The sequence below is a fragment of the Myotis daubentonii genome, chromosome 15, assembly GCF_963259705.1.
Source record: "Myotis daubentonii chromosome 15, mMyoDau2.1, whole genome shotgun sequence".
Taxonomy (NCBI): domain Eukaryota; kingdom Metazoa; phylum Chordata; class Mammalia; order Chiroptera; family Vespertilionidae; genus Myotis; species Myotis daubentonii.
In genome coordinates, this window is record NC_081854.1 from 50283691 (window position 1) to 50308512 (window position 24822).

The 24822-nt window shown below is 38.1% G+C and overlaps 1 protein-coding gene across 4 annotated transcripts in view; it reads left to right on the forward strand.

Moving 5' to 3' along the window:
* CDH8 (cadherin 8) overlaps positions 1-24822 on the forward strand; it is a 322908-nt gene that overhangs the window by 246262 nt on the left and 51824 nt on the right. For 3 of the 4 annotated variants that reach the window (XM_059667865.1, XM_059667868.1, XM_059667866.1), the window contains exon 9: positions 19555-19676. The exons of the other annotated variant lie outside the window; for it this stretch is intronic. In XM_059667865.1, the coding sequence (XP_059523848.1) occupies positions 19555-19676 (122 nt within the window). The remainder of the gene's footprint in view (positions 1-19554; positions 19677-24822) is intronic. 4 annotated transcript variants of the gene reach the window in all.

The window sequence follows — 24822 nt, forward strand, 5'->3', positions numbered from 1 at the left end:
TGGGTAGAATGTCTTATGCTGTAAGCTGATATCATCCCCACAGCTACAAGAGTATTTGGAAATAAATATTCAATAACACTGAATGACTATTTACAATTCAATAAGTATTTACTGAATGAAGGAATGACTGATTGATTGAATAAATGAATGGAGAAAGAACACATAAACCAGGACTAGACTATGAACAGTTACCGTTTGGCTGAAAGAACATTGGCTAATACCTAATGCCATTGTGTAATTAACCGGTAGTATAAGAACATGCTTAGTTTTCATAGACATCTTCAAATATTTGAGCTGGAAAGTTCAGCACAACTCAATGTAATATAATTACCTTCCTGTTTTCATAAAGTGCAGTTTGAAGCACAGGCAGAGCACATATAGTTCCTGCTACATGCAAACTATTAAAACACACAATACACATTACTAATCTTATCCTAACCCTGCATTCCAGTCCAGAGGTTTTGTCACTATACTTGTTTTGTACAGCTGCCACATAAACCAACTCTTTGGTCTTCTTATTCACTATGTTAATGAATTCTGCCCATGTGGACCTTTTAGTCAAGATGGCGCAAAAGGTGATTGGACAATCTTTATCTTAGACATATTAGTATATGTCTTCTTTATGCTAATGTGTTTTTTAATCTCTCAGATGGCTTTTGTTTGTTTTGTTGTTTGTTTTTTTGGAAAGAAAGTGAGAGAGTATTTATGGCAAATTATTTTACCCTAGATATGCTTCTTGGGGGTAATCCTTTCTGCTAGCAGATGGCTTGTAACTCCACACCTATGGTGTCTGTATCAACTTAAAACTTAAGGCAAATATTCTAAAACCGCAAAGGATTTGGCTGTTCTTTGGAACGAGTCATACATGAATTTCAAGCCTGTGTTGCATCAGTATTTTTTTTTAATTTTTTTATTCCAGGGAAGTGAGATAGTTTCTTTATGCCTTTGTTTTGCCATCTGTATAATGTATACTAAGACTAACTGAATAATAAACCAGCATGCATCATTATTAGCTTCCTTTTTCTCTTCCCTTTTTTTGCCTTCCTTTTCCCAGTTAGTGTGAAACTATACTCATTGTTATTCATATGATGAAATGATTTGTTTAATTGCCTTAATACAGTAGGCAATTAATTCTTTTTAGTGTTGAGCAAATTCCAACAATTTCCTGAGAAGAAATTATAATGAAGGTTTATGTGGAAGAAATTAAAAATTAGAGAATCTTTTTATTCTCACAGTTATGAAAAATCACCAGGATAGGCAATATTTGAAGTTACAAAATTCTGAATCGCTCTCGTGCATTTAATTGGAAATAAATATGAATATTGGGATGAGGAACTCCACAGTGAAACTCATTTGCAGGGTTTTTTGTTATTGGTGTTTTGGGGGTTTTTTGTTTGTTTTTGGTTTGGGGGTTTCCAGTAGAGAATGCTGAGAGCCACCTCATCATCAAAGATTAAGACTTCAGTGGGCAGCCCTGACCGGTCTGGCTCAGTGGATAGAGCGTAGCCCTGCGGACTGAAGGGTCCCAGGTTCAATTCTGGTCAAGGGCATGTACCTTGGTTGCAGGCACATCCCCAGTAGTAGGTATGCAGGAGGCAGCTGGTCGATATTTCTCTCTCATTGATGATTCTAACTCTATCCTCCCTTCCTCTCTGTAAAAAATCAATAAAGTATATTTTTTTTTTAAAAAGACTTCAGTGGGCAGAAATCCTGAAAGATATAGCATAAATCAGAGCCAACCTGATTGCAGGGAAAACAGTAATTTGTCCTGCTGTGAATGCATGACCTGTAATTTCAATGCAGGAACCAGAGGAGGAAGAAAATGATTATAACAACTCCTAATTGAGTTTCACTGAGTCACTTCAAGCTATAACTTAGCCCATTTATATTTGGTAGGTACGCCCCTGACGGTTTTGCTGAGTGGTCAGAGTCGAGGCCCTTGAACCAAAGAGGTCATGGGTTCGGTTCCTGGTCAAGGGCACCTACCTCTGTTTCGGTCTCCCTAGCCCAGTGAGGCGAACCTATGAACTCATTTTTTTGGTTGATTTTTCTTTGTTAAATGGCATTTAAATATATAAAATAAATATCAAAAATATAAGTCTTTGTTTTACTATGGTTGCAGATATCAAAAAATTTCTATATGTGACATGGCACCAGAGTTAAGTTAGGATTTTTCAAGATGCTGGCACGCCTAGCTCAAAAGGTTCACCATCACTGCTAGCCCTAGTAAATATCCAGGTGGAATTTACATCCTATTACTGATCACTGGGATTTGCTAAACCATAAAACCTGCTCACCAGTTGGCTTGAAGTCTAAATTTCTACAATGCTAGGACAGGCTCGCTCTTCCTGGAATCAAAGCTTCACGGAGAATGTATAAAAATACAGCCGGCATTAATGCTGTCGTCCCAATCCTCACAAGATCCCCGGTGTAGACAGAGAAAGAGTCTTAAATGAAGAAGGGATTTTCTCACTATGGTTCTTACCATATGGAGCCTGCTCAAGGCTGTGCTGTTGTGGTTATAGTTGTTTTTCCCTAATCAATGTTTCTGGGCTCAAAAACCAGACCCATTGAGTCTAACTGTACCACACATTCTGCTAGTCCTAAGAATTCAAGAAAAAACTGCCTCCGTTTTCATTGCAGCTATTTTAAATGACATGAAGTTATGATTCCACCCTCTGCCCATATGGTAGGGTCCAGCTTGAATAGCTGGGATTTCAGAAACTCACGTGTTCCCTTCATAAGAGGGAATTCCAAAGAAAGCGGCACGTGCCCCCACCAAGGGACTGTGCTCTCCTCGTGGCATCCGTTTACAGGAGTGCAGGACGTGTTTGACCCTTGACCTTCCGAGCCGTGACTCAGATCATCCCTGGTGGCCAACAGGCCTCTGCTGGGCGTGGAGACAGTTTCCAGCAAGCACCAAGAAAAAGGCGTCAGTCTCATATGTCCTTACTGGGGTGAATGCTCAGCCTGCTACGTAGAGAAAGGAGGGGATAAGTTGTCGAGAAAGAAGGCCCACACACCGGCAACTTGGTTCTGCAGTCCTATGTCTGCCATTCGTATGCCTGAGGGAGGGAAAAGAAGTTGGGTGGTGCGATGACACCTCCCTAGGAGGGCTACACCCTCCCCACATTTCTCTCTCACTTTTTCTGGTTTCATTTGTGTCCATCAGTTACATCTGTACCTGGGAGTCCCCACCCCTAACCCCATGTTGAATGTTGTTGTTGTTGGGTTGGTTTCGCTATTTGGTATCTCCTGTCCTAGAAGAGGGTCCGGCACCCAGGAAGTGTAAGGTCAGTATTTATTGATTGAATGGAAGTAGGGACAGTGACTTTGAAAATTACAATGACTGTCTGTGAAATGTTTATGGGAGAGAATAATCGTGTTACTTTATCCATAGTGTTACATAAAAATGAGCCCGGCCAGTATGGCTTGGTGGTTGAGCATCCATCTATGAATAAGGAAGTCAAGGTTCAATCCCAGGCTTAATCCCCAGTGCGGGGAGGGAGGTGGTGTGCAGGAGGCAGTGGATCAATGATTGTCTCTCATCATTGATGTTTCTACATCTCTCCTCCTCTCCCTTTCTCTCTGAAATCCATCAAAATATACTTAAAAAATAAAAATACATAAAAATGAAAACATGGTGCCACGAAACACATGAAAGTAAGTGTTTGGTAAACAGCAAATATATTTTAAGCTGCTGCTGCTGATGGTGATGATGATGACGATATTCTGATGTGGTAAGCATGGATTATTCACAGAGTAAGGTTTGGGGGTTGCAAGGAGGGTTTCACTGTCCATTGGATTGTGCTGAGAGAGACTTATAGAAAGACTCCTCGGAGCTTAGACCCCATTCATACAATTTTCTCCATTGCCCAGTGGAGCACAGGAAACATCAACTAAAGTGGTTCCTTCTCCACGGATGGATTCCAGTACCTCGATGGGGGAAACCCACATGAAAATGATTCATGTTTTAAAGGGGATGTGCTGATGTGTGGAGATAAATTAGACTACATCGTACTTTGTTCAAAGCTGTGCCCCCAGCGGGCTAGGCCATGTCAGGAAGGAGAGCACAATCAGGTGGATTGTGTGCAAAAGCAAAAATGCAGATGCCGGCCGTGGAATTTAGCCTTCTGCTTGCAGCGCGTTTCGCTCATCTTTTTCCTTTTGTTCTGTTGTGTTAAGGAAAAAAATCACTTTTCACTTTTGTCTTTGAGATGTTTGTGTGTGTTTTTAGTTAAGGTATTTCTGGTAGCACACAGAGCTCTTGGCCATCTCCATACATTCAAACAGGAAGCCCCCAGCATTGCTGCTCTTTCACCACTAGTTGCAGTTGTTTTTCCAGCATCATTGAGGGTCCCAGTGTCGGCCTGTGTCCTCTCACTTTCTCATAAGGTCCTAAAATAAGCTTGATACTTTGTGTCCTTATCAGCTTCTCTTTCTTCTGCATTGCAAATTTGCCTGATAGATTTACTAGGTCCAGGAAGAATTTATTAACCTTTCTTGAATAGGGTAGATATTGTAAACGCGAGCTTAGTACAGCTAGCAACTAATTTTTACCTATAACCAGAGAGAAAGAGAGAGAGAGAAGTTTAGCCATCCCAAGTTGCACAAAGTCATTATGAACAAGTGTTCTGCTTGTCCCCGCAAACACAATTATTAAAAAAATACGTAGTGCTTCCTATTACTTATAGATTTGCATATTTTACCCAATGTATCTCATACATCTCCTTTGTTTTAGTCAAGGAATACGTACTATTCTGTGTCTACTTATGTTCCTAATACACATTGATAGATGGTTTTGTGGATACAAATGTGGTTGGCAGAAGTAGCGATGTATAGATATAACCATGTATAGCTATGTTCACATTCTCACGTAGTCAAGCCATGTAATATTTACTTCTAGGAATAAATCAACATCATCCCTTTCCTTGCCATGTCCTTGACCCTGAGGTGAGGGGTTGTACTGCAATCACTCCAGCCACCTCTGCTAATCATTTATCTTGAATTATGGATTTGTTTTTTTAACTCAATATCTTGTTCCACTGTCACAATACATGCAGAATTTATTGTGGCCAAAGCACAGGCAGAGAAAAAACAGTCTCCGGCGATCTGTCTGGCTTAGTAGTCAGAGCATTAACTAAAGATAACACCAGCTTAATTATTCATACCATACATGAATTCTTCTGGGCACTGCCTCACGCAGGATTAGGATCATTTTATAGTAATAGTTGTGTCCACGGTCCATCAAATACACGGTAATTTATGGTTTAATTTTCTCGGGGAAATAATGAGCATATTACACCACAGTGTGATGGGGGGAATAATTAAATATATTTCTTATGTCTGTGATGGTAGCTTCTATCTTGCTAACTCTCCCACTGGGAATAACTATAAAACTAGGGGAGCAGGGGGAGAACAATGTTTGAAGGCTTTCAGTACTTAAGCCAAGACGCCATAGGAAGGAGGCAAATTGTGGTGACTCCTAAATGTAGCATGTTTATTCCCTTCAGGCCTTTAACTGATGGAACTCACAGGCCATAGAAACCAAGCTGAGATCGATAATCTGGAGTGGGTGGTGGCCTCATGGGAAAGTAGAGACACCATTGTACTTCAGGGCTTCCAAGGTGTCCAGAAATTGAGAGGCCAAAGCTACAGGGAGGAGGTCATTGAAGGGAAGGTATCAGAGCATTCTGGTACCTTTTCCCCATGATGCACTTAACCGATTCTTAAAATGTGTAGGAGTAAGAGGATTTGAAAGCAATCAGACAGCATGTGCTAAGAGGCTAAAAAGCGAAACAAATTGGACAGGCAGGATGGGCTCTAGAAGTCAAGGAAAACCAGAAATTAAATCAGACCTTTTATAATCTGAAATTCAGTCTTGACGTTATCAAAGATCCATCTATATATATCCCCCTGTGAGGAGATCATCCAACCCTGTGTGAAGGGAGATAATATACTTTCCTTCTTCATTTCCAAAATTAAAGCCCAGATACTGGAAGGGTATAACAAACTGGCACAATCAATTAATGTGTTGTAAAGGTTCTTGCCTGGCATGTAAAATGTTTGAAACATTACTCAAGGCATATTCTAATAAGTCAAGGACACATATATGCATATGACCTTTAAGGTTCCCACTAAAATACTATTAATTTAAGACTATATAACTAATAGGCTAAGGAAGGACAAAGAATCATTAAAACATATTAATCCCAAAAAGATAGAAAGGAGGGAACATAAGCAATAACTGATAAAGACATTTGAAAGATACAATAAGAAATTAAAACCCAGATATATAAACATTCATACTAAATATAATTAAACTACATGCTTCAATGAATAGATATTAGTTGTCAGACTAGGAAAAAAATACCAATTTTCAAATCATGTTTCATATCAGAGATAAACCTTAAATATAAGAACATATGAGGACTGAACGCATTGAAAAAGATGTATGAAATTCAAGCCAAGTGAGAGTAGTTCAGCTATAGAGGGAGGAGAAAAAAATATTACTGAAAGGAAAAAGAAAAATTTCCTAATGATAAATGATTAAATTCAGCAGGGAGATAATATAAAAATCCTAAGTGTTCATGTACCTAAGACAGTGATGGCGAACCTATGACACGCGTGTCAGAGGTGACACTAGAACTCATTTTTTTGGTTGATTTTTCTTTGTTAAATGGCATTTAAATATATAAAATAAATATCAAAAATATAAGTCTTTGTTTAACTATGATTGCAAATATCAAAAAATTTCTATATGTGACACGGCACCAGAGTTAAGTTAGGGTTTTTCAAAATGCTGACAAGCCGAACTCAAAAGGTTCGCCATCATTGACCTAAGATATTGTTTGCCAAGTATATAAGCAATTGACTGAAGCAAACAGAAAAAATAGACATATTAATGCTTGTAGATAAAGATTTTAAAATATAAGCCTCTGCTAATCAAACAAGTCGACAAACAAAAATGGTAAGAATAGGAAGTTTGAATATTATGATTAGTAAAGTTATGTAACTGAAATGTAAAATACACTGTGCTCAAAAATTAGAGAAAACTTGACTGGGCTGGCGTGACTCAGTGGTTAAGCATGGGCCTATGAACCTGGAGGTCATGGTTCGATCCCTGATCAGGGCAAATGCCTGGGTTGTGGGCTCGATCCCAGTGAGGGGAATGCAGGAGGCAGCTGATCAATTATTCTCTTTCATCATAGATATTTCTATCTCTCCCTTCCTCTCTGAAATCAAGAAAAATATTTTAAAATAATTTTTAAAAATTAAAGAAAAATCATATCAAACACACTAAAACATTTACCCAAAATGGTTAAAATGGAGCCATAAAATGAGTCTCAACATGTGCAGAGTACGTTTTCTTAATGCAATGGAATTAAACTAGAAATAAATAATGAAAAAGTGACATTATCCCAAATAGTGGAAATTAAGCCATAAACTTACTTCTAAATGATCCATGAAATACAGACTAAAATCACCAAGGGAATGAGCACATTTTTAAAATGAATGATAAAATAATGACACCATACCACTTATAGACTACAGCTCACAGTGCCTGGAGGAAAATTAGCCTTAAGTGTCTACACTAGAAAAAATGCTAAAAAAAAAATCAACAATCTAAGCATCCACTTCAAAAAGACTGGAAGTGAACAGAAAATTAAGAACTAGTAGAGCGCTGAAGATAAATTTAGGATAGACTATAATGAAATTGAAGACATGTCCAGTAGTGACATTCAACAAAGCCAAAAGCTATTTCTTTGCAAAGATGAATAAAGTTAATATAATCGTGCAAAAAAAAATAGAGAAGGTACACATTACCAATATCAGCAATGATGAAGGAAACATCATTACAGACTATAGACATTAGAAATATGGTAATTGGATATTACTAATATATTGATCCAATAAGATATGAAAATACATATGAAATAGGCTGAGTTGAAAAATGCAGTCTTTTCAAACTGCCATAAATAAGAAAAACAAAAATATGTCTATCACTTTCTGTATTGAATAAATTAAATCCGTGATTACTAACTCTTCACACATAAATTGTCATGCCCCAGTGAATCTGACACACAGTTTATCAGAGAAGTAAACGAGGCAGCATTTCCACCTCATGTCAGGAAGCCGGCGTGATTTTACTGCTCAAACCTGACAAGAATATTACAAGAAAGAAGAATTAACAGCCTGCTTCATGTTATCCTAGGTAGCAAATTAGCAATTCAAAGCCACTAATATAAAAATATAATATTGCACCCAGGGAATACAAAGACAGATTATAACACTTGAAAATCTATTAGTATAAATTAAAATATTAAGAGAATAAAACATAAGATCAAGCTCCACAGATGCACAAACTGCGAGATACTCATCTCTTGTTCATAAAGGGGGGGGGGGTCTTTGCACGCTAGAAATCAAAGAGAACTTAATCTGATAAAGGGCAACTATAGAAAATCATAGCAAATATGAGACCTAATGGGAAAATATTGAAAGCTTTCTCACTGAGATTGGAAGTGAAGATAAGGTTGTCTCCTATTGCTATTTGTATGCAATTATACTGACGGTTTTTCGCCAGTACAATCAGATACAAGTAAGAAATGAAAGTGTAAATATTGGGAAGGGAGAAATAAAGTTGTCACTATTCACAGACCACATGATTGAGTACCCAGAAATGAAAACAAAACCTATTTATAAATAATAAGTAAAGTTTGCATGCCTGGTAGAATTATTATTAAAGAACCCGATATTTATTTCTTAGCACTTCTCAGAAAATAAAACAAAAATAGTACTTAAAATACTAAAGTGACTTCAATTAAGTAGTAACGATATCTAATGAATGATATGCAAGGCTTTTAACCAGAAAATTACAAAACATTACTGAAATTAACTAATTTCTAAATAAATAAATAAGTATATCTAAAGTTCCCTATTTGGGGATTCAAATATAAAACATGACAGTTCTCTTTAAATTCTTTTTTTTTCTCTTGAAATTTATCTATAGATTCTTTGCAATATCAATCAAAAATCCGACAGCTGTGTGTGTATGTGCACACACACAAAGTTCAGCTAATAACACTAAAATGTACATAGAACTTTAAAGGGAAAATAATGGAAAAAATTTCAAAAGAAAACCATAATTGTTGATCTCATCATACTCCTAATTGCAATATAGAGCATTTATCTCATATATAGAGAATTATTAAGAGAGCGTTATATAACAATAAAGATAGAAAAATGGAACAATGGAACAGAAAATTCCAGAAACAGACCTGTACAAAAATTCTCAACTGATTTATGGCAAAGATACCATAGATGGACTTTCAATTATATTGACTGGATTGTGAATTGGATATCTGCAGTAGGTAAAATTGAACTTTGACCTCTCAGACAATCGATATTAGTAATCTTCATATAGATCAGAGATATAAATTTCAAAAGTAATTATGTCTCCTAAGAGGTAATAGAATTTTCAAATTTTGTGTCAAACCACAGAGAGGGAGAGGGATTGTGATGCCCACATCTAGCAAAGGACTCAGCTTCTTAACATAGACTATGCACATCAATTAGGAAAACATGGACAACCCAACTTAAAACATGGCAAAAACTTGCCTGGCTGGTGTGCTCAGTGGTTGAGCATGGATCTATGAACCAGGAGGTCAAGGTTCAATTCCAGGTTAGGGCACATGCCCAGGTTGAGGGCTCAGTTCCCAGCAGGAGGCAGCCAAGCAATGATTCTCATCATTGATATTTCTGTCCTTTCCTCTCACTTTCTCTCTGAAACCAATTTTTAAAAAATCATCAGTTATCTAAATATAAGTCCCATCTATAGGCTACTTCACATAAAAAAAAACCCACAAAAAAAAACATTGCAAAAACTTGAACAGGTACATCACCAAAGAAGATATTCAAGTGGCCAGTAAGCATAATAGGTCTTTCACATTTAATCATCAGGTTATTGCAAATTCAGATCTATCTGAAATACAATGACATACCTCTGCAATGGATGAAATTAAAAATGAATAGTAACCTGCTTTAACAGATGTTGTTAAAGATGTACAACAATTGCTGTATTTATACATTACTGGGCAAAGTGTAAATTGGTACATCCATATTAAGAATATATTTGGAAGCACACATTGAAGCTGAATGGTTGATAGCTTATAATCAATATTTTACTTGACTCCTAAGTATATAACATATCTCAGTTCATATATTTGTGCACCAAGAGAAATACACTAAGTATAATAGCACTTTTCAGAATAGCATGAACTGAAACAACCCAAGTATCTGCCAATATGAGGATAAGATATATATATATATATATATATATATATATATATATATATATATTACAGTATTCTAGTATATATACAATACAGTTATTTCCAAACAATAGAAAATAATGAACTGTACAGCTGCACGCAAATATATGAATGAATTTACAAATACTATAAACCGTGGTATATATACAATACAGTTACTGTGGTATATGTACAATACAAATTATTTTCCAAACAATGGAAAAGAATGAACTAAAGCTACATTCAAACATACAAATTAATTTAAAAATACAATATTGAGCTAAAGAAGCCAGATAGAAAAGTGTGTACACTCTATTAATTCAATTTTTATAATGTTCCGTGCAAGACAAACTAATATATTGTTAAGAAACAGAATCGAGTTAGCTTGACAGACATAATGACTGAGAAGAGGTACATGGGAGGGTTTTGGGATGCTGGTTATGCCAGATATCTTGATTTGGGGAGTGGTTACATGGGGATGATAATCTTATAAAAATACACAGGAATATACCCTAAAGATTTATCCAGTTTATTGTTTGCTTGGCCCACTTCCCCTGCAGAACTTGATCTCATGCAAAAACAAAAACAAAAACAAAAACAAAAACAAAAACAAAAACACCGTTAAGGCAGTTACCCCAAGAATTTTTTTTTAAGAATGATTATATTTCTAAATATAAATATATTAATAGAAAATGCCATGTAAATAGAATCATTAAACCTTTCTTTTGATGTTGTTTATTATTGTACTAGAGGCCTAGTGCCCAAAAATTCATGCAAGGGGGCAGGAGAGGTAGTCCCTCAGCCCAGCCTGCGCCCTCTTGTGCCCAGCCTGCACCCTCGGGGGATGTCTGACTGACAGCTTAGGCCCGCTCCCCATGGGGAGCAGAGGTAGGAGAGGCTCCGGCCACTGCTTGCCAGTCTTCAGCCCAGCTTGTGGCTGAGTGGTGCTCCCCCTGTGGGAGTACACTGACCACCAGGGAGCAGCTCTGGCCCTGCCCCATCGCCCTGCTGCCACCCCTTCCCTCTGCCTGCTGGAACCTGCCTTGGCTGGCCTGCCAGCCCTGTCCCGGCCAACCAGTTGCTCTACTGTTTGGTCAATTTGCATATTAGGCTTTTATTATATAGGATTGCATTGTTTAGGAAGTAATCTGTATTTAAATTAGGGGGGGATTGTTTTTTGTTTTTTTTTTTAAGATTAAGTTTTACAAGTGCTATGCTAAAGAAAGCCTGTGGAGAATAAAAACATTTTGTTTTTATTTATTTATTTAATTTTTCTTTTTTTTACCTGTTGGTCAGACTACCTGGGATTCCTATTTCTTTACCACTTCCAGGCTTTGAGTAGATATGGGCAGGCTGACTAGATTCCATATAATTTGATTTTTTAAGGCTCATTAGATATTTAGAAAATGATAATTTTTTACTATCTATTATGATATGTAACTCATATTAATTGATTTCAGTCCTTCCATACTCTGAAATCATATTCCCATTTGAGAAAAAAGTCTTCATAGTAAGCCAATACACTTCAAAGAGACAGTGTATAATAGATCATGCAATATGTGCTGGGTTGTTTACAATATTAATTCTCTTCTCTAATAAAGTGCATGTGTGTTTGTGTGTACATGTGTGAATCGAGGGCACAATTGTTATTGTAAGTTGATATTGAATGAGCATTTAAACTGAATATTAAATAACTCTGTACATAATTCCTCTGCAAGTATTAGTCTCCATAATTAAGATTCTGTTTTATAAGGGATTTAAGTGGAATTGCATTAGAAAAATAATCTCCAGAAATTTAGTTCCAGTATTTTTGAATCGATCCCGTTTGAAATAATTAAGGGGAAAATAAAACCTAAGGATTTAGTAATAGAAACATAATGCAAATTGTTGGCAGAATGAGAGATTCTGCAAAGAAGACTTAGATTGCCAGTGGGGGCATCGGGGATAATAAATTCATTATGGAATTTTATTTTCTTATCTCTTATAGTATGGAGAAAGAGGAGATGTACAAGAAAATTATAAACATGAACTTAGGGCTGTGAAAGGAGGGAATTGATATTTTTGAGTTACAAATTCAGCAGAAGCAATACAGTTTAATGATGAGGCATACCTTTCACAAAGCAAATGAAAACCCCAATGCATAGACACATGCAACAGCAACAAAACAAACAAAAAAGAATAGAGCCTGGCCTGTGTGTCTCAGTGATTGAGCATCAACCTATGAACCAGGAGGTCACAGTTCAATTCCCCGTCAGGGCACATGCCTGACAGGCATAATGACTGAGAAGACATGAGAGGCTTTTGGGATGCTGGTCATGCTAGATATCTTGCAGGCTTGATCCCCAAGAGGGGGCGTGCATGAGGCAGCCAATCAATGATTCTCTCTCATCATTGATGTTTCTATCTCTCCCTCTCCCTTCCTCTCTGAAATCAATAAAAATATATATTTAAAAGAAAAAGAGTAGAGACAACAGAGGAAAAAAAGTGATAAGCGTAAGTAAACAATTAATAGTAGACTAAATAACATATTAATAAAAAATATAGCCAAAACCGGTTTGGCTCAGTGGATAGAGCGTCAACCTGTGGACTGAAGGGTCCCAGGTTCGATTCCGGTCAGGGGCATGTGCCTGGGTTGCGGGCATATCCCCAGTGGGAGATGTGCAGGAGGCAGCTGATCGATGTTTCTCTCTCATCGATGTTTCTGGCTCTCTATCTCCCTCCCTTCCTCTCTGTAAGAAATCAATAAAATATATTAAAAAATATACATATATATAACATTTCCATTCTCATCAAGTACTGCCTTTTCATTTATAAGCTGTCTTTATATGTGTTTATGCAGTTATGTGTTGCCTTTATTTAGAACATAACTGTTATAGTTTTATAGTTAATAAAATATATAGTATCTAAAGGTTCAGAAAGTCAGTTCTCACCTCAATGACTTCTACAGCGTTTCCCCAGAGGATCAAAATGTTAGGCCATGAAGGTGGTTTCCTGGCCCTGAACTCCCGTGAGCTGGAGAGAAGATACTGAGGGCTCCCTGTAGACACGCAGGGAAAGGGTGGGGTGACCCCCTATTCCCAGGTTCACTTAAATGAATGTAATAAACAAGAGACCCACACATGTCCTCCCCATTTAGAAAGCACTGGAAGTCGGGGGGCCAGAGAGCATGCTTTCTCGCTGTCAGTAGGGAAAATGACAGGGACTGTGAGGACCTAACCAAAGTCACCATTTAAGAGTCCTTTTCTCCAGGGAGTTACAGGAATTTGCAAATATGTGCAAGGCCACCATTTTTGCAGTGAGAGGAAGCGCTGTTCTCCCTTTTGCGAGAGAACTACTCCTTGGTGAATAGAAAAGCTAAGACACATAAGCTTTGTTCATGTGCTACCAATCCCACCATCTGATTATGGTTCTAATTTTCTTCACAACCACTGTGTAAATATGACAGCTTTTAAGGAGTAAAATAGTGTGACGTTCTTTAAAGCCTGGCTTGCTGGAATTTTCACAATCCTGTCATGAAAATTATTAAAATTCTGGTGGTCAGTGGTTCTTTCTATGCACACTAGAAGGCAGAGATTTCTGGGTATGTGTTTGAGGCACTCACGGGGCTGTGTGTGAACCAGGGCATCAATACAGTTGCTACTAGAGTAAAACGGTAAAGCATAAAAATATACTATAAAGAGAAAAACCAGTCAAAATATTCTTGGTAGCTTGGTTTGGCTCAGTGATTAGAGTGTTGGCCCGTGGACTGAAGGGTCCCAGGTTCGATTCTAGTCAAGGGCATGTCCTCCCTTGCAGGCTTGATCCCCAGCCCTTCTCGGGGGCATGCGGGAGGCAACCAATGGATATGTCTTTCTCACATCGATGTCTCTCTCTTTGTCTCTCCCGCTCCCTTCCACTCTCTCGAAAAATTAATGGAGAAAATATCCTTAAGTAAGGATTAACAAACACACACTCACACACACACACACACACACACACCCCAACCCTGGTGGTATTCCTACCCTGCTGGTGTCCATTGGCTATTATATTCCAACTTGTTTGGATGCTAACATCCTATGAATTGGTAAATTATCGCTACTGATTTAGAAATTATCAAACCATTTATAGGCAAATAATGCCTCAAAAGGTTTTAACTTTAGTCAGTAGAGAGCCTACACCCACTGCTGAAATGATTTTCCATGATGTTTCAAATTCCCACCGGTTTCATTTTAAATTTCCTAAGTTGCCAGCTTTCTGATCACATATTCAGTTCACATCTTCCCACTTTATGAACTTCCACTGTGCCTCCATCCCCAACGCAATTATAAATTCTCTTATTTTGCCTGGCCCTGTTGACTGGAATTTACTGCTCATGGCTTCCGCCCTTCTGCTTATGGAAGGCTCAAGGATTATTTATTGAGCCTCACTAGTATATCTAAATTTGCCAAATTTTTCCCCCCTCTCTCTTATAGTCTGAAATGGAGAGGCTGTTTACTTCAATCGATGCCTGTGAAAACAGCAGCTCATGGAAGCTAGTTAGAAGCAAATTCCCAAGTAACTTAGACTTGGCAGCGTTCCATTACCTTTGATTATCAAAGGGCAAAATTAATGGGCAGTTCATGAGGCTGTGTGACAGAGAGGTGACAGGGAGTCGCTGTGATTCAAATGGCAGAAGTCAAGGAGTTGTTTATCCTCGCTGCCATTTCAGTCTCTCTCTCATCACATGTAAAAACTGTCTGACTCTTGTGGCCACTGAAATGGGCTTTTCCTTCCAGACCACTTAGTCACATCTCTGGTGTTTAGAAAAGTAATCGTTAATGAATGCTAATCAAGTTTCTAATTATATTATCTTTATATTTAATGTTTGTGTATCAGATGAAAGGCAAACATTTTGGGGGCCAGTCACGAAGGACATGAATAATTTTTCTTAGAAGCTTAATTAATTAGTTGTATTGCTCTACAATGTCTTGAAAATTTGAACTGCCATCATTTCATTAATTTAGATAAAAGTGAATTTTCAGCATTTAATGATGACATGTTGGAAATTATGATAAGTTGCAAAATTTTTAATCATGCACATTTATTTAACAGAGACAATAATAACACATTTTTTGAGGATATTTGGGGGATGTGGTGTACTAGTTTCTTGTTTATTTTATTGTTTTATTCTTAACACTTTCAAGAAATTGCCATAGTAAATTTCTGGGACACTCATATACTTAGAAAAATATTTTTAAAAAGAAACTGTGCTTGGCATTCTGCTTTATTGATAATTTTTAAAACTGTAAATTTCAAGAATTTTTTTACTGGCTCACCAATGATCACGCGATATAGCTTATACTCATTATAACAGAAGACTCTTCCTGATTGGCTTCAACTTTCTGCCCTGAAGTCACCACCAGCCAGGTCTCTGGATGCTCTCACCATTGGAGCTACTGATTATTTTATTAACAGCTTGGTCTCCAGGCTTCTGGCCCTTTCTACATGTGGCTGACTTCAATCGAAAAGACTTGTCTACCTTTCTTCACCCAGGATATGTCTACTCATTATGTAAAGCTAATTCAGAAGTCATCCCTTCTTTTAAATATTTCCCATGAATTTAGAAAATATTCTTCCACTGCTTTTTGTAAAGGAATAATATGTAGGGTACATGAGGGTACAACAAACCCTTATTTCCTGGAATACTGTAGATCCCTTAACTGTAGGAACTTTGTCTTAGTAACTGGGAATACAGAGGTAAATATTTACTGAACAAATAAAGAGAAAAATGATGAAAGAATAAATGAATGAATGACAAAATTCTCAGAAGGGAATCACAGGTTAGCTAAGCTTATATCTGATAATATTTTGAAACATGAATTCAAGCAAGGAAGTATAACTACATTAATTTCTTATATCTTTGTTTGCTAGGACAAGAGCAGATTTGGGATAGTCCCATTCTATTCAGTCCCAAATAGCTTTCAGGAAGGAGGGAATGCAGGAGGTTGAATGGTCAAACTCAAAAATATATGTCCAGGTCCTAATCCTGGGAACCTATGTCAATATGTTGGAAAAGGGTATTTGCAGATGTAATTCAATAAAGAATCTTAATATGAGATCATTCTAGATTACCCAGGTAGGCCCCAAATTCAGTACTAAGTGTTCTTGGAAGAGTAGATGACCCCGGAAAAAGAGGAGATGGCCATGTGACAATCAAGGTAGAGACTGAGTTATGCAGCTCCAGCCAAGGAATGCCTTGGCTTTTCTTCCCTCCCTTTTTGATTCTCTCTGGCCACTTGCTGGCTTACAATGAATCTACCAACTCTATCTCCAATGAATCTACCAACTCTACCAATCTTCCCCCATTTGCCTTTCACAACAACCTCCATTATTCTTAGTGCATAGATGGACTTGAACATCTCCACATTCCTTTGCAAATGAAGTTGGCTTATTTAAAATATTTATTTTTATACTAGTGTATATATACTAGTGTGTGTGTGTATATACATATACATACAAATATATATATATATATATATATACACACATACATATATATATATATATATATATATATATATATATATATATATATATATATATATATATATATATATATATATTAGAGGCCCGGTGCATGAAAATTCATGCACTGGAGGGGGGGTTCCTCAGCCCGGCCTGCCCCCTCTCACAGTCCGGGAGCCCTCAGGGGCGGGAGGCGACCCAGTGATCAGGGGAAGGTGACGCCCCCATCACGCCTCTGCTGCTGCCACTGCCACTTCCGGCAGCACAAGCCTCAGCCAGCCCTGGTTACCTGAGCCTTGGGTGGCCCTGGGCAGCTGGGCAGCCACCACCCGAGGCTTGCCTGCACCTTGGGCCAGCTCTGGGCGGCTGGGGGGCTGGGGGGCTGAGGGGACTTGGCGCCGCCATCTTGTGGCTGTGGCACCACCATCTTGGAGGGCAGGGCAGTAAATTAGCATGTTCCCTCCTTATTGGTTGTGGGTGCTGCCCTCTTTGAGGGAAGGACAGTCAATTAGCATATTCCCTCCTTATTGGCTGTGGGTGCCACCTCTTTGTGACATGTGAGGGTCAATTAGCATATTCCCTCTTTATTATATAGGATTATTGATTTCAGAGAGGAAGGAAGAGGGAGAGGGCGATAGAAATATCCATGATGAGAAAGAATCATTGATTGGCTGCCTCCTGCACGCCCCCTAATTGGGATCGAGCCTGCAACCCAGGCATGTGCCCTGACCTGGCATCGAATAGTGACCTCCTGGTCCATAGGTCAACGCTCAACCACTGAACCACACTGGCCTGGTTGAAGTTAGCTTCTTTTTAAGAAATTCAGAGCTCTCTGCTTTATGCTTCTCTAGCCCATCCCCAGAACCTAAGCCAAGGTTCTGGAGTGTCTCTCTAAGTGACTTCTGCTGTAGGAACTTAGGGTTCTGTGGAGGGGGAGATAGTAGCCTCAGTCTTCCTGGCTACTCTCTCAGCAAGAAATATCCCCCCTGACCATGTGCCCAATACTATCATAATACTTTTAATGTTTTCTCATATAATGTCATAATTCTGTAAATCACATGTTACGTTCTCGAGTTTCAATTTCTTCAGGGATAACATGAGGTCAGACAAACTGATCAGGATCATGTAGGGTGTAGGAGGCAAGGATGGAGCTCCAAACATCATTTACTGCTAACACTGTATTATTCCCTTTACTCTTCAGTAGCTACTCTTCAGCTCATGGTCAGGCTAGAAAGAGATATACATCTTTAAGCATTAAACCATACCTTATTTCAAATAATTATACCTTATTTATTGAATTTACTCAAGTAGATAAAGCATGAAATGTAAGTTCCTTATCTTAAGGACAGCTGCTATACTTTTAAATAAAACTTTTCCTTTCATCAAAAGTTGGAGCTGCATGCTTCCTCTTTGAATGAAGAATGAATTAATCCGTTAGATATAAGATAGTAAAGGAGAAAAGATGTATCAGGTGACACATCTAAGGCCATTGGCTTGATTTGGGGGGAGTGAGATTATGTTCCATGACTCAGGTGATTAGAATTCCAGAAGAGAGTAGTCATCCATCCTTAGGTAATCACATTAGATACTGGAGAGTAGCCATGCTAGTTAACCAGAGTTAAACCATGTAGCATTGCCAGTGGGGTTCACCAAGTGTAAATTTGTAACATGGCTCTGATCATTTGGTCTGTGCTTTAGAAATACCATCATATTTAAGAAAAAACACAATGATGAGTGCTTGAAGGTTTTAGAGATCTGAATGTAATCAATTATCAAAAAGCAGATTTGATCTATCAAATGCAAGTTGATTTCTTTATATTCAGAAGTCAAACGCTTTCCCCCTCATGGCTTGCTTATAAATATTTAGTGCCACAGAAACACAAATAAATAATTGGCCATCCCCCGTGCATTCTGCATAATTTACAAGACATCAAAAGACTCTGCAGTCAGAGTCAAACTATTGTATTTACTACAAATAAAAAATTATCACGTGGCCCAAGTCAGCAATGTATTAATGGACCAGATTTCTGTGTGTGTGTGTGTGTGTGTGTGTGTGTGTGTGTAACTTTTTAAATTTAAGGGCTTGAGGATTAAGGATTATGTATTAAATTATTTGCTATTGGGATTGACCTGGAAAGATTAGGAGATTATTATCTGTGTACACTGATGAAAATCTTTATGAAAATGAAAATATTAAAATGACTTGGGCTTATTTTATCCAAAACCATCCCAAGGTCAAGTTTTAATAAAGAATAAAATTCATAAAAAAATATGATCCCCCATCTTTAAGATTATTTTTTAATCATTGTGACGGACCAATCAACAATTGATTTGGCCCTTATGCTGGGTTTTTGTTCATCTTTCATAGATAGCCTGTCAAATGAGGGATAGCACAACATTGGGTTGTATTCTACCCAAGATAAACAAAGAGATAAATCTTTGTTGCCTACAGGATTTTTTTCTTTTATCTAATGGACTTTATTAATAAAATAAAGCTTTCTTCACCAGGGAAACCTTTTAATGATTCAGAGCAAAGCTCCAGCAAATGGTGTTTGGAATAATAATTTACACTTTTTTTTTAAGCAGTGAAGCCCTGGCTGTTTTTTCTCATTGAGTGGTCAGACTTCATAACCACCATGTTGAAACCACCGCCACGAGGGGGAGTTGAAACAGACACCCATGCTTTCAAGAAGAACGTTGAGTTAGTTGCACGTTACAATGAAATACCCTCAATGCTGATGTTATCTTTTCCTTCCCATAGGGAACCACAGTCAGATATCACGAGTACCTGTTGCTATTAAAGTGCTGGATGTCAATGACAACGCCCCTGAATTCGCATCCGAATATGAGGCATTTTTATGTGAAAATGGAAAACCCGGCCAAGTAAATATCTCCATGTTGTTAATGCTGATATGTTTGTATACGACTGTCTCACATTTGACTAACCTGCCGTAGAGTGTGCATCTGCCTTATTTTCATCCCGCAAAGTCACAGGCAAGAAACTCCGGGTGGAAACAGAGAGGGAGTGTTTTTCTTTCTGAGTGTTGGTTCTCCCTACATAGGACCAGATTGGCTTAGGAAGTGGAACAGCCTGCTGTCCTGTGACCACAGAGCCAAAGAATTAGCTTAAACTATCCCACGGTATGGATGAGAGCAGGGGAGGGGTTGGCATGATGGGGGCAAAAGGGTAAACTTCAAATGACAGGAAGCAAGGGGAAAGCTCATGGGGAGGGAATGCTTTTCTCATGTCAGACATAGACATAACGCAGAATAGGGGGACCCAGGTCAACCAGTTGTCTGAGGGTGTAGGAAGTGAATTTTGAAATCTGTAAAAATGTAGTTAATTCATTTTAACATAAGATAAACAATAGGTCTTAGAATGTTACTATAGCATCTGATAATTGTGTATTGATGGAATTTTTTTTTACCTGTATCATGTAGTATAAATAGGAACAGTTAAGAAAGGGAGTGAGTTAGAGGGCGGAGAGGTAAGGAGTGGGGAGGGAGAAAGGAAAGAGGGGAGGTTAGGAGGGAGGCGGGGGGGGGGGAGTAGGAAGGAAGGGAACTTGTGAGGGAGGTTTGGAGGAAGAGAAGTATAAGCAAGAACAAAACCAAACCTGCTATACTCTGAATGTCAAAGTGGAAATAGTGTATGTAAAGTTCTAAAAACCCCAAATGTAATAGATTTATCTGAACAAGGTGCCAAAGTACTGTATGTTTAAGAAATTTATCATTTTCCGACTTACTAATTTATTTCTGGATGGTGACATTTTAATTTAAATAAACAGCAGCTGACAGCATGACACTGGAGTTGTTAATCCAACTATTCTTGTGCCTCATGTGGGTGTTAGGAATTAAACTTACTATCTGCCGAGCAGTTTACCTGACAAGAGTCAGATTTTTTTTTTCCCACCAAAAGAAAGGATTAGCATTGTGGCTCCATACTTTTCATTTATTACAAAAGATCAGTGTGTTACCGTCCTTTAAAAACAGTGGACATTTTCTCCTAGACTACTCTCGTATATCTGAACTATTAGCATCATTTACCAAAATAACACACACACACACACACACACACACACACACACACACACACACTCACACACTCACACACATGCTCACACACACACAAACTGAAATTGTAATAACACTGATTAATTTCAAGCAACTAGACAATATAAATGTTCTAATCAAAACATTCACCTTTCACAGTGCTACACTATTTTTAATAATATTCTAATATTCTAATATTAGTTCAAATGTTTCTTAATTTTGTCATGTGGAATTGCTCTCTAGCATGTTTTGAACATTTTCACTTGTGATCCTTTAAGGATGGAGTGTGTTTATATGTACAGTGTGGGGGACAAAAATAGATTTATAGTTGTTCCTATAGAAATTAATACAATAACACGAATAAACAGTGTTTCACATACTCACAACTGTAAACCCACTTTTACCCCACCCTGATATGAATGTCATATATACTAGTCTTTAGCGAAGTTGGCGGATTGAATTGGCAGAGAGTTTGATCAAAATATACACAATATATGCAGGTCCCTCTCAAGGCTATGTTGTGTGATGCAGATCATTGCTGGGGTAATGTAGCCAATCACAGACTTATAAGCTTGTCCCTTTCAATCATACAGAATCTTTCAAATGCATCAGAATTTAAATAAATCTCCATTGTTCATGCAAAACTTATCGCACACGTTGAGAGAGTCAATAGCATCAATACTGCAGCAATCCAACATCGCCTTCGCTTGTGACTTTGACATGCATGCCTTTGGAACCCCAGGAATCGGGAGTTTTACCCGGTGGATTTCAACTGTTTCCAGGGTTTTAATGATTCCTCAGCAGTTCCTATCCTCAGGGGGGAAATCGGGTTGTTTCATCACCTTTCCTCTGCAAGATCAAAATAAAAGAGAAAAGTTAATTCTTTGTTTTATGATTTTTGCAAAGAGATGTGAAGAGATGTCTGTGTTGCGTGTGTGTCCCCTGCACTAGCTCATCCTCAAATGAGTCTGTTTAGGCAGATCTGTTAAAGGTTCATTTTTACATGAAAAGACCAGATCTTTTGTCTGTTCAGCATAATTTTTGGACTGGTTTATGCACAAGCAATGATTCCCTCCTGAACTTCCTGATTTCTTTGTGCTAGTCAGAAGTCATATTTGGTTCATTACATCATTCCCAGTCACTTTCAATGGCTCGAGTATCTCATTTTTATATTTAATGTTTTCCAAAAATTCATCATTGTTACCTACACTAGTGTTCACTTATATAAGTTCAACATCGATAAAACTGTCAGTCATCTCTCCTCACACCCCACAGACCACTGACTCATTTTCAAATTAGAATGTTCATTCTCAAATGATCAAAAACAAATGTCAAGCATTGAATTAGCACTAGAGTTATAGTCACTCAGTATCTTTCAGCATTTGATGTCTGCTTTACAACAGCCTCAGAGTAGGGAGTGCAGGTGACTTTGAAATCTGGTTTGCCTGGAAGGTATGGATTTAAGGCTAAATTCAGAGGGGATCAGCTTCTGGGGAGATAGTGCAGCTGGAGATCATTAGCAATAACTAAGGGCAAGCCATTCAGAATACCCAGTCTAAAGACTTCTGGCCTAGAGAACCTCAAAGGTTTTTAAAACAATAAAATCAGAACCAATGTCAACATGAACATAGATAATTATTTTGTGCTTGAATCTTTTCCAGTGGATTGAACTCATCAACAAAATACCAAATAAGAAAGAAAAGGAAGGATGGAAGGAAAGAGGAAGGAAGGAAGGAAGGAAGGAAGGAAGGAAGGAAGGAAGGAAGGAAGGAAGGAAGGAAGGAAGGAAGGAAGGAAGGAAGGAAGGAAAGAAGGAAAGAAGGAAGGGAAGGAAGGGAAGGAAGGAGGGAGGGAGGGAGGAGAGAGAGAGGAAAGGAGGGAGGGAGCCAGTGAGTTAGTTTCATCTTCTCTAGGTGTAGATTTCCATTTCATGTCATATCTGTGCTAAAATTGGCAGATGTTCACTTTGAAAGTAGAACTGCAAATCATATCAGCCCCAGTACCTTCTCATAATTCTGAAATGAAAGATGACTTTTTCTTGAATTTGTTCCCTTAAGAGAATAACAGCAACCCTGTGACACAGAGAAATTATTCACATTCCATATTACACAAAATCAACATGAATCCTTTCTGGTTAGAATTCTTTTAAATCTTCAATATACAATTATTTAAATGTTAAATCTATAAATTCAAATGGTATTTTCTGATTACCAGTAACACTTCTTTTAATTCCAATAGTTATAGATAATTTATCTTAAGTAAAATGATAGAAGATTGTGTATATATTTAATCTCTAATTTAATGATGGTATGATAGAGTCGTCTACACATTACTTGACGCTCAGTTATCAGGAAGAATAAAAATATGCTCTCCACTTACTTGAAATCTCTAATTTCAAAATTAGAAAGCAAAATATATGCCTGATATTTCTTTTGTCTAGTAGGATGGTAGGTTTTGGACAGCCAGTCAATATGAATTGAGCACTAACTATATGCCAGGAGTTGAGTTGGTACTGGGGATCTAGTGGCAAACTAATGCCACTAGACTAATGCCCTACACATCAGTCTTTTTCCCTCATGGAGTTTTCTCTATGGCAAACATAATAAAATTAGAAATGATAGAAATGCATGACAATACCTCAAATCCTCAAGTCAGAAAGGAGTCTGAAGAGAGAAAGGAAATGGAGCTATCTTAATGACCAGACCTCCACCAGAGACAGGAAACATCTATCAAGTATTCCAGGAGTCAGCAGGGAATCACCCCGATTCTGCCTGGAGAGAATGGTAATGTGGCTGGACAGGTGGAGGAGCAGGTAACAGATGTGGAGAAACCCTCATCTCCCCTCATTCTGCCCGAGAACACCACACTCAGAAACCCATGTGAGAGAAACAGAACTTCAGTGGCCGGTGTTGGGAGGGCCTTCCATCATTCTCTTCTCCATCTTGGTCTTCTTTTTATTGGCGATACCAGCCTCTTGTATCTCATACAGACAGAATTGGGGTAATTTGTCCCAGATGGTGCATCGACACAGGGACTGAACAAAAATGTTGTATTTCTAGGAATGAATCGAGGTCTCGCGTTGAGCCTCAGAGAATATTTATTGTTGGAGAACCCGTTAGGCGACAGGCTGCTTCAGTTCTTTTTCCTCCAGGAAGGAGCTTCCCTGTTACCATAAATAAATCTAGTGGAGACTAATTTAGGCTTCATCACCTGCTGTAGAAGTTGAGATGTACTGTTTGGAATCAAGTTAATTATGTCTGGGTTAAAAAAATATTCTGATTTACCTCTTTTAATCTCTTCTTTCTCTGATCAATACTGCAGTATATAAAGTTAGTTTTTCATAGGAATATCACAGGTACCCCCTCTTCCCCCAAAAAAGAGAATAACCTTTATTACTAGATAGGTATCTAGCCAGTGCTTGGCATGTAATGGATATTCACAGAATTTTAAAATCGTGATTGTAATTCACTTCATTTGGCAGTGACAAATATTTCAATAATTATTTTCTCAGATATTACCATGGAAACACTCATTCTACTCACAGACACGCAGTGCACAAGCTAACCCTCTTCACATGAAAAATCATTCATCTGTTTATTAAACTGTATTTATTGTGCAGCCTCAAGATGCTAAATATTCTCATATGAACCTGGGAAAATAACATGAAAATGACCAAAAAAGTGTTCTCTCTTGTGGAACTTTTTTTTTAAATTGATTTCAGAGAGGAAGGGAGAGGAAGAGAGAGAAACATCACTGATGGGAGAGAAGCATTGATTGGCTGCCTTCTGCACACTCCCCACAGGGGATGGAGCCTGCAACCTCGACATGTGCCCTGACCGGGAATTGAACCATGACCTCCTGGTTCACAGGTCGATGCTCAACCACTGAGTTGCTCTGGCTGGACGTGGAACTGAATAAGGAAGGGAGATTATACAAAAAGTAAAATGAATAAGTGATATGTCTACATTTTGAAAAC